Source organism: Colobus angolensis, unplaced genomic scaffold, assembly GCF_000951035.1.
Source record: "Colobus angolensis palliatus isolate OR3802 unplaced genomic scaffold, Cang.pa_1.0 Scaffold630, whole genome shotgun sequence".
Lineage (NCBI taxonomy): Eukaryota > Metazoa > Chordata > Mammalia > Primates > Cercopithecidae > Colobus > Colobus angolensis.
Genome location: NW_012119933.1, coordinates 504,405 through 515,768, shown reverse-complemented (window position 1 = coordinate 515,768; position 11,364 = coordinate 504,405). Strand labels below are relative to the sequence as shown.

General features: G+C 43.6%; 1 protein-coding gene and 1 pseudogene across 1 annotated transcript in view; both read left to right on the top strand.

The window, feature by feature from the left end:
- Nucleotides 1-3,439, top strand: part of ACSM6 (acyl-CoA synthetase medium-chain family member 6) — a 22,620-nt gene extending 19,181 nt beyond the window's left edge. Inside the window, exon 4 of the mRNA XM_011963938.1 lies at nucleotides 3,158-3,439. Within this exon, the coding sequence (XP_011819328.1) occupies nucleotides 3,158-3,298 (141 nt within the window). The 3' untranslated portion in view covers nucleotides 3,299-3,439. The remainder of the gene's footprint in view (nucleotides 1-3,157) is intronic.
- Nucleotides 3,440-8,023: 4,584 nt separating this feature from the next.
- Nucleotides 8,024-8,603, top strand: LOC105527569 (annotated as a pseudogene).
- Nucleotides 8,604-11,364: the final 2,761 nt, after the last annotated feature.

Sequence of the window (11,364 nt, the reverse complement as noted above, 5' to 3'; positions counted from 1 at the left end):
TGAGTTGTCCTACATGCAAGTACATGTTTTTAATGTTGTCTGTCTTCTGTGCTGTTCCTGTAAGTTTGCTATTAAAATACATTAAACTATAAAAAGAAATGATAATACTTTGGATATATAGCATTATATAAAATGCATTATTGGCTGGACATGGTGGCTCACACTTGTAATGTCAGCACTCTGAGAGGCTGAGGTGGGCTAATCGCTTGAGCCCAGGAGCTCAAGATCACCCTGGGCAACATAGCGAAACCCCACCTCTATTTAAAAATATAAAAATTATATTTTTTATGTAATTTCCAAAATGGAAGGGATCCAAAATAAATAAAAATTATATATATTAAAAATATATATATGTAACTGTTGAGAGCAATTTGTGATTTGGCCTATTTTTTTGTGCATAACTACAGGCATGGTGGCTTGTGCCTGTAGTCCCAACTACTCAGGAGACTGAGGTGGGAGGATCACTTGAGACCAGGAGGTCAAGGAAGCCATGATTGTGCCACTGCACTCCAGCCTGGATGACAGAGCAAGACCTTGTCTCAAAAAAATAACAAAGAAAGTATTATTGGCCAGGCATGGTGGCTCATACTTGTAATCCCAGCACTTTGGGAGGCCAAGGTGGGTGGATCACAAGGTCAGGAGTTCGAGACCAACCTGGCCAAAACAGTGAAACCCCTTCTCTACTAAAAATACAAAAATTAGCTGGGCATAGTGGTGCGTACCTGTAATCCCAGCTACTTGGGAGACTAAGGCAGGAGAATGGCTTGAACCCAGGAGGCAGAGGTTGCAGTGGGCTGAGATCGTGTCACTGCACTCCAGCCTGGGTGACAGAGCCAGACTCCGTCTCAGAAAAAAAAAAAAAAAGAAAAAAAATAAATAAATAAATAAATAAAATGGTGGGTACAGAATGGTGATTTTCAAACAGCTATTTCTTATACATTAATTAGGTGGCATTATTCATAAAGATGAGCAGTCCATTTTATCTTTAAGGGGGGCTTTAATTAATTTTAAAATATTTATTTAGCCTTTCCTGATAATAAAACTCACTTATGTTCCATATAGATAACTTTCAAAAATATAGAAAAGATCAAAGAAAAGCGTATTAACTCATAATGCCACCATTCTTAGCCACTATTAACATTTGATGTGTATATATCCTTCATTCTTTTTCTTTTATATGTTTTTGTTTGTTTGTTTTGAGAAGAAGTCTTGCTCTGTCAGCCAGGCTGGAGGGCAGTGGCGCGATCTCGGCTCACTGCAAGCTCCACCTCCCGGGTTCACGCCATTCTCCCACCTCAGCCTCCCAAATAGCTGGGACTACAGGCGCCCGCCACCACGCCCGGCTAATTTTTTGTGTTTTTAGTAGAGACTGGGTTTCACTGTGTTAGCCAGGATGGATGTGTATTGTTGTATAAAAGTGGGATTGTACTATCAGCTTTTGTGAAGCCTGTTTTTTACTTACGATTTTCAGGTATCACTGAAATCTTATATGACAACTTTTTTTTTTTTGAGACAAGGTCTCACTCAGTCACCCAGGCTGGAGTGCAGTGGCACAATCTTGGCTCACTGCAACCTCCACCTCCCAGGTTCAAGCAATTCTACTGCCTCAGCCTCATGAGTAGCTGGGATTACCAGCTGTCACCACCATGCCCAGCTAATTTTTGTATTTTAAGTAAACACCGGGTTTTACCATGTTGGCCAGGCTGGTCTGGAACTCCTGACTTCAAGTGATCCACCTGCCTCGGCCTCCCAAAGTGCTGACAGCCAACGCACCCAGCCCTTATATGAAAACATTGTTAATAATTTTATAGAATCCTATCAAGGAGAACGATCATGATCTATTTAACATATCTACTATTGTTACAAATTTTGGTTACTTCCAATGTTTTATATTGTAAATACTTCTTCAATGAGTATTCTTGTTAACTCTTTAAATCCTCTTTGAGTATTTCTTGTGGGGTTTTTGAGTTAAAGCCTAGGTAAAACAGTTTAAATATTTTAATACTGTGAATTTCTGTGAGAGAAGGCTTAATATGTTCAACCTTTGATAAGACAACTTCAATACAGTGAGACTTTAAAATCATATTCTCACCCATAAGACAGATTCCAAAGAAGAGACCCAGATATCTCATATACCTACTGGGATTATTGTGCTGTTTGAGAATGAGCTGCTTACACAGCATTTCACTAAAGTTTATTATAACTCTAATAAGCAGGTTGTCCATTAGATATAAGTATCTGAACAAATTGGTGACATGGTCTCCACAGCAATGAGTCAGATGCTGTTAGAATCTGGCCGGGCGCAGTGGCTCATGCCTGTAATCCCAGCACTTTGGGAGGTCAAGGCAGGCGGATCACCTGGGGTCAGGAGTTTGAGAGCAGCCTGGCCAACATGGCAAAACCCCATCTCTACCAAAAATACAAAAAAATGTTGGCCAGGCGTGGTGGTCGGCAACTGTTATCCCAGCTACTTGGGAGGCTGAGACACAAGAATCGCTTGAACCTGGGTGGCAGAGGTTGGCAGTGAGCCGAGATCATGCCACTGCACTCCAACTTGCGTGACAGAGTCAGACTCTGTCTCAATAAGAAGAAAAAAAAAAAGTATCTGTGAACACTCCACAGAACGATCCTGCAAAATGGGCCAGTCTCATGCAAAGGGACATTTTCACAATCATTCTCATTGTGTTTCTGGTGTAAGAACCTTAAGCTAAAACCACCTTTTTCTGATGGAATTTTGGTCATGGGCAGTATGAAAATTAAAGGCACAATTCAAAGACAGGGAGCGGTGACTGCATCTGAAGGATGATAAGCCAGAGAAAATAGCAGCCAACAACCCTTACACATAGTGTACCTGGCCCTGTGCTAAAATGCTGTGTCCATGTTGCCTCATTTAAGCCTCAGGACAAACTTCTGAATGAAGTGCCATCATTACTCCTGTTTCTAGCTGAGACCAAAAAAAAAAATTAGAAGTTAAAAGAAATGACCAAGGAAAGTTCTCCGTGTGCGTTAAGTTTTCTATGTGGGATCCCCTGGAGAGTGGGGATCCTGACTTATTTTTCTCAGTCTCCCCTGGCGCTAGCCAGAGTGCTCAATTCATATCACTAAATGATTGTGAAAGGGAACTGAATGTAGATTTTTGGATTTTTCATTCTCTCAGGTGAGCTTGGAGGAATATGTTTCAGCAAGAGGCCACATGCTTTACCTCACAGATGACAGAGGGATCATGCATGGAGACGGCTACTTCTGGTTGTCTGGTAGAGCTGATGATGTTGCCAATGCATTGGGTCAGAGATTGTGAATGCTGTGGTTATTGCTATTGAGCCTGGGGCTGTGGGAGTCTGGAGAAGACTCTGGACTGCTTCCAATACATAGGAATATCTCTAAAGTTTAGAAAATGCAAACAACCAAAAAAAAAAAAAAAACCTCATCCACAATCTCATATTTTGGAGTATATTCTTCTAATCTTCTTTCTTCTTATATGTAACCTTTTTTTTTTTTTTTGGTAGAAGTGAGTTCAGGGAGAAATGCTCTAGCGTAACTTGCCTTTTTCACTCAACGATATAATAGAAATATTTTTCTGTGCAATTAAATATAAAAATTCACTTTTTAAATTAGTTTATCATGACCAATAAGTACACAGATCTTACATGAATAGCTCAATGGATGTCTACACACATACACACCCCTGTAACCATCTAGATCAAGATGTAGGATACTTTTTGCCTCCTGGGCTCTCTCATGTCCTCATACCTCTGTGCAAGCTGTACTTCTTTCATGAACTTTGGACTGAATTTCTATGCCTAAAGACAGTTTCAGAGACTGAGAAAAGAAGACTAAATTCTAAGAAGCAATAAATTCCAAGGGCAGATGGTGGCAAGTAGATACCATGGGTCATCCTGATTCAGAGTTAACTGACCACAAAAATCACAGGAATATTGAGAAATAGAAATCAAGATCTAGGCTTTATGGACTCATTGCTATTACATGCCACTGCTCCTGGGACGTGAGTCAAAAAACGTGCTTTCTCACCACTATTCCACTCTGATCCTTGACCCAATTAAACAATCCCAACTAAATTTTGCTCAGGAAGTCTCTCTCCCTTGAACACTCCTTGTTGCAGTAGCAGTGAACGAAGTGCCTGCCTCTGCCTCTAACTGCTATCAATTTTTACTTTGAGCCCCTCCCCCATAAGTAGCCATTATTCTGACTTCTAAAGTGCAGGTCAAATTTGCCTGTTCCCGAACTTCATATAATGGAATCATACAGTTTGCAGGCTTTTGTGTCTGTCTTCTCACAAAATAATGTCTGGACAATTCACTTATGTTGTTGTATGGATCAACAGTCCATTCTTTTTCATTGCTACACAGAATTCCATTATATGAATACACGCAGAATTTATCCATTCTTATGTTAATGGTGACTGAGGTTGTTTCCAATTTAAGAACGCCTCCTTTGCCCAACACCGCTGCACCTGGGAAGTTAGGCATTTTCTCTCACCCTTGGGATTGAGTGTGTGGGTGGTTGAGAGGCCTCGATTCCCAAGACCCCCTCGCAGTTCTCACAGGAGGCGTCACAAAAGAGTTTGCACCACTCCAAACAGTCAAAACGGGTCATCTCCCCCACGCCACCCCCGCCTTCTCTGGATTTTAAAGACTGTGTAGGAGGAGAAATTGGGGACGGAGTTCCCTGGTTAATTCATTTATCTTAAGTTCCCGTAACCAAACTAGGCCCTCAGTTGAGGCCTTAGACCCTCAAAGTTCTTTCCGCTTCGTACAGTGAGATAAGAATCCGTGAAAAGAAGCTGCTTGCCCTCCCCGGCTTACCATCCTTGGGCACTCAGCAGTGCAGGGATGCGGCTGCCCTATTTCCCGCGTAGAAACAACTGCAGGTGGCGCCGCCCGCTGAAGAGTGCAGAACTGTGGCCCTGAGCCAAGCTGGGGCAAATATGGAAGACGCGGGACGAGAGAGGGTGGGGCGAAAGGACGCTATGAGGATTCCTGGAGGCAGGGACCAGAGCAGAGGCGGTGAGTGGCAGGAGGAGGCAAATGTCCCCGCGACCGGGTACTTTATCGGGTTGAAGTTTCCTCTGCCGTCGCCTCCTGCTCGCGAGCATAGCTGAGCCTGGTGTGCGGCCTTTCTGGAAAGCAAGTCGCCACCACCCTCGGCATGGGACTCCAGCCCGCAAGGAGCCTCGAAGACTCATGCATGGCCGCGCCTGAATCTGGCTACGCATTGCGACTCTGCCGCGCATGCGCAGCTCCGTCCCCTTCAGAGGCGCGCGTGTGCTCGTGGAGGGGGTGCTTCCTCCAAAAGTAAAGCTAGAAGCGCTCAGGCCTAGATTGCCTCGGCAACCGCCTGCGCCCTTTCCTACAGACTGGTGCATAGTATTTTTAAAACATCAGCGAGGACGACGTCTTCTCTGCGAGTCTGGGGAAGGGGCAAAACCAGGGGAAGAGGTGAGATGTATCCAGTTAACCAGGTAGAAATTGTACCTCCGGGACTCATCAAGGCTAAATATAAAAGTTGCGTGCTTTTTTTTTTTGTTTTTTGAGACTGAGTCTCGCTATTGTCGCCCAGGCTGGAGTGTAATGGCGTGATATCGGCTCACTGCAACCTCTGCCTCCTGGGTTCAAGCGATTCCCCTGCCTCAGCTGCCATTGATTACAGGCGCCCGCCACCACGCCCGGCTTTTTTTTTTTTAAGTAGAGACAGAGTTTCACCATGTTGGCCAGGCTGGTCTCTAACTCCAGACCTCAGGTGATCCGCCTGCCTCAGCCTCCCAAAGTGCTGGGATTACAGGCGTGAGCCACCACACCTGGCCAAAAGTTGTGTGTTTACCAGGGACAACCCTGTGCTTTAAGTTCTCCCTGAGCTGTGAATCTCCTGTTATTACTAATGTGTCTACAGATGAGTAAACTAAGGTTCAGAGAGATTACATGACTTATCCATGTCATGTAATCAAGAAGTGATCAAGAAGTGGAGCCAGGATTTGAACCCATGTAGTCCCACTCCAAATTCCTTCATATAAGTTTACACAGAAAAAAATTTAGATAAGATATCCAGGTGCCTTCTTTCCTGCCTGCTTAAAAAACAAAAAAAAACTGAAAGAATTTTTTAATTGTTTTTGTTTTCATAATTGATAATCGTGTGGGGAGTACTGATTCCCCAAGTGGGTCACAAGGAGTTATCCTGAGCAGGAATGCTCTTGCTGTCTCCCTTGCTCCTGTACTCATACAGTCTATCTCTTGAGGACACAGCACCAAGTAAATTTCACCAATTGAGTGTTCCTATGTTCTAGAAAATGGCACTCTACACTCACAAGGGGACGTATATAAATTGGCATTTCAACTATGTCTTCAACAGGCCATACCATCGCTCTTTTATGCTGGCCATTTCTGGGTGGTGCAGAATGTGATAGATCCAGTGGACTCCGTGGTCATGTGCCTACTGCTGTGCCTCCTTTGCAGTAAAATGGGTCCTTGGTCCCACAAGGCCGTGTGGGATCCTGCGCTAGTGGATCTAAAGGTCTTTATGTCCTCAGAAAGTGTTGTGTTTGAGGCCCTGTGGACAGCAAAGGCAAACCCAATATACTATATGGGTCTATTTCTGACTAAATACATAAATCATTGCACTTTCCAAAATGGAAGGGATCCAAGCTAGTCACCTTGCCACCAAGTGGCTTAGCTGGTGTCTTCAAAGGATAGCACTGTTCAGTTGGTCATTCTTGCTGGAAGGTTAAACATTTGGCAGCAGCAACAGCTAGATTGGCCTTGAAATAGAAGCCCATCTTTACTGCAACCACGTAGAGCCTCTATCACCAACAATCATGGCTACTCCACCCATGCACCCATAATGCCAACATGAGCCAACAACAGACTGGCTCATGTCCATTGGCTAATTCATTTTGTCAGCCTGATCCCTTACTGTCTCTTCCATGGTTTATTCTAATGAGGGTTAACAGAGGTTCATCCACATTCCTCTACTCCAGACCTCCTTGTCCTGATCTTCTCATCTTTCCCCTCTGATCAGCCAACCACGTCATTCACTACTGTCCATAAGTCCAGACACATTTATACTGAAGCCACTCCTCTTGCCACAGAAAGTAGATCATTAGGAACACTACCGGAAGCTCTGCCCAGTGGGAGGACTTCTTTTCTTCTTACAAGGCCAGCTCGAGTAGTACAGCAGTGCAGCCACCATTTCAGCATGCCCCCACATGCCTAGCCAACTCATCCATGAATCAAGTGTGGGCTTCCTCTTCCACCATCTGCTGCTCATATGGGATCCCCTATCAGCCATGGGGAAGAGCTGAGGGAGGGGCACAGCACAGACGGCATGAGGATCCAGGCTTCTGTGCTCCTGCGGTTCACATATTTCCTTCAGCCCTGCTCAAGTCGTCCTTCCATCTCATGAGGGATTGCTCTTGGAGATGACTGACCTTCTGACCTAATGAGAATGAGAGAACCCAAATCATGATGAGCAGTTCTGCCACCTGATGTCCCATGGTCAGGGGCTTTGTCTCTATCCAAGCTATGGAAGAATGCCAGGAGTTATTTTATGAAAAGCACAAAGTTCTGTACTGCAGATGGCAGTCTTGTTCTAGAACCCAAGGGGCTTGGGTTTTTATTCTCCCAGTGGTTCACCATCTTGAAAACTCTGACATCATAGGATCTCCTAGATCATAAGAACCAAGCACAGAGCCACTTCTACCACAGCCTGCACCTGCTGCGGATCACTTTTCTGCTCTGGGCCAGATCAAAACTGGCAGCCTTGAAGGGAAGCAGAAATCCGAAATGTCTTTAAGATGAGTTTAAAGTTGTGTTGTTCAATACAGTAGCCACTACCCTCATGTGTCTACTGAGCACTTGAAATGTGGCTTGTGACAAATGTTGAAATAATACAATTGTGTTCGCAGCCGCCGCCCCGCCGCCACGCCGCCGTCGCTGTCCAACGCCAACGCCGCCTCTCGCTCGCCGAGCTCCAGCCGAAGGAGAAGGGGGGTAAGTAAGGAGGTCTCTGTACCATGGCTGGTACAAAGCAGACTGCCCGCAAATCGACCGCTGGTAAAGCGCCCAGGAAGCAACTGGCTACAAAAGCCGATCGCTACTGTGCGCCCTCTACTGGAGGGGTGAAGAAACCTCATCGTTACAGCCCTGGTACTGTGGCGCTCCGTGAAATTAGACGTTATCAGAAGTCCACTGAACTTCTGATTCCCAAACTTCCCTTCCAGCGTCTGGTGCCAGAAATTGCCTAGGACTTTAAAACAGATCTGTGCTTCCAGAGCGCAGCTATCGGTGCTTTGCAGGAGGCAAGTGAGGCCTATCTGGTTGGCCTTTTTGAAGACACCAACCTGTGTGCTATCCATGCCAAACGTGTAACAATTATGCCAAAAGACGTTCAGCTAGCACGCCGCATACGTGGAGAACGTGCTTAAGAATCCACTATGATGGGAAACATTTCATTCTCAAAAAAAAAAAAAAAAATTGCTCTTCTTCCTGTCATTGGTAGTTCTGAACGTTAGATTTTTTTTTTCCATGGGGTCAAAAGGTACCTAAGTATATGATTGCAAGTGGGAAAATAGGGGACAGAAATCAGGTATTGGCAGTTTTTCCATTTTCATTTGTGTGTGAATTTTTAATATAAATGCAGAGGCGTAAAGCATTAATGCAAGTTAAAGTATTTCAGTGAACAAGTTTCAGCAGTTCAACTTTATAATAATTATAAATAAACCTGTTAAATTTTTCTGGACAATGCCAGCATTTAGATTTTTTTAAAACAAGTACATTTCTTATTGATGGCAACTAAATGGTGTTTGTAGCATTTTTATCATACAGCAGATTCCATCCATTCACTATACTTTTCTGAGTTGTCCTACATGCAAGTACATGTTTTTAATGTTGTCTGTCTTCTGTGCTGTTCCTGTAAGTTTGCTATTAAAATACATTAAACTATAAAAAGAAATGATAATACTTTGGATATATAGCATTATATAAAATGCATTATTGGCTGGACATGGTGGCTCACACTTGTAATGTCAGCACTCTGAGAGGCTGAGGTGGGCTAATCGCTTGAGCCCAGGAGCTCAAGATCACCCTGGGCAACATAGCGAAACCCCACCTCTATTTAAAAATATAAAAATTATATTTTTTATGTAATTTCCAAAATGGAAGGGATCCAAAATAAATAAAAATTATATATATTAAAAATATATATATGTAACTGTTGAGAGCAATTTGTGATTTGGCCTATTTTTTTGTGCATAACTACAGGCATGGTGGCTTGTGCCTGTAGTCCCAACTACTCAGGAGACTGAGGTGGGAGGATCACTTGAGACCAGGAGGTCAAGGAAGCCATGATTGTGCCACTGCACTCCAGCCTGGATGACAGAGCAAGACCTTGTCTCAAAAAAATAACAAAGAAAGTATTATTGGCCAGGCATGGTGGCTCATACTTGTAATCCCAGCACTTTGGGAGGCCAAGGTGGGTGGATCACAAGGTCAGGAGTTCGAGACCAACCTGGCCAAAACAGTGAAACCCCTTCTCTACTAAAAATACAAAAATTAGCTGGGCATAGTGGTGCGTACCTGTAATCCCAGCTACTTGGGAGACTAAGGCAGGAGAATGGCTTGAACCCGGGAGGTGGAAGTTGCAGTGATCCAAGATTGTGCCACTGCACTCCAGCCTGGGCAACAGAGCTAGATTCCGTCTCAAAAAAAAAAAAAAAAGCATTATTACACTTAAATTACCTGCTTTTCTCTTTCACAATGCTACTAGAGAATTTTAAATTACATTCATGCCTTGCATCATACTTCTATTTGACAGCAATGAAGCAGCAATCACCCATTTACAGATTTACCTAGCTTGTGGACTATCTGCCACTTGTGAGGTACTGAGCTGAGTGCCAAGGAGAAAAAGCTGAAAAAGACAAAGGATCAGCTCTCATGGAAGCTTCTTTCCTTTCAGGAGATGAGTGATTAGTGTCTTGTGTGATGCATGCCAAGAAGGAGGTGTCCCCTGGGTATAGGAGCATAGGAGAGTGGCATCCAAGTCATGCTGGGCAGTCAGGAAGCCTGTCTGGAGGAGGGGGTGGCTCAATCTCGAAAGACAACAGAACTTTATTAAACGTTAAGTAATCAAGAGGTGCAGGAAGAGCATACCAAGTCAGAGAAAACAGCTTGCCCAAAGTCTGCATGACTCTGGCTGACTTTTTCCTTTTCAGGAAATTTTCTGAAAGCTTAGTAATTAAAGATGGCTACAGAGTTAGACTGTTCCTTCCAATCTTCTTTCCTTTTAGAGGAAGCATGAAAGAGAAACAATCAGATAAATATGGTACGCATGAAGCACAAAAAAAATAGGCCAAATCACAAATTGCTCTCAATAGTTTATTGTGTGTGTGTGTATATATATATATATATTTTTGGTTTTTTTTTTTTGAGACAGTCTCGCTCTGCTGCCCAGGCTGGAGTGCAGTGACGCAATCTCAGCTCACTGCAACCTCTACCTCCCAGGTTCAAGTGATTCTCCTGCCTCAGCCTCCGGAGTAGCTGAAACTGCAGGCATGCACCACTACACCCAGCAAACTTTTGTAGTTTTAGTAGAGACAGGGTTTCACCATGTTGGCCAAGCTGGTCTGAAACTCCTGACCTCAAGTGATCCACCCGCCTCAGCCTCCCAAAGTGCTGGGATTACAGGCGTGGGCAGGGCAGTAAATATTTGTATGTGCCAAATGCTGGGAGCCAAAGGGAAGGGCTTCTTTGCCACATAACACAGTTTGCACTTAGGGGTGGTAATGCTGACAATTCTGTTTCATTTATTCAATCAGGAAATGAACTCCTCATACAGGCTATATTGAATGGTAATAATGGTCACCTGAAGTTGTTGGTGTTTGGCCTCCCCTGGAAGCAAGATATCTGTATGAAAGACCCACACCTAAGAAGTAATACTGACAAATGTCAGACATTTGATTGGCACATTATCTGAGCAGAGAGGGATTAGAGAAAGTTCTAAGAATCTATGACTCATCTATTCTGTACAATCAAAATCCAAATCATAACTGTTAATGTCTTTGTAAATGAGTCAGACCTGCTGTGGTTCAGAGACTTTTCATTTTATGTTGATTTCTAAGAATTGCAAAGTTTAAGCCTCCTTAACTTTTACAAGCGTAGAAACAGATGGGGTTTAAAGAACTCATTAACTGCCCAAAAAAAAAAAAAAAAAAAAAGACACTCCTTTACTGCCTAAGTACATAGGCATTGAAACATGGATTATATAGTTCTGCTTGTTGTGGCACTAAAACGGCTCATGTGCATAAACTGTCCATCATACATTCTGGCTTCAGAGTCTGTGGTATGAAGTCCTGGTACT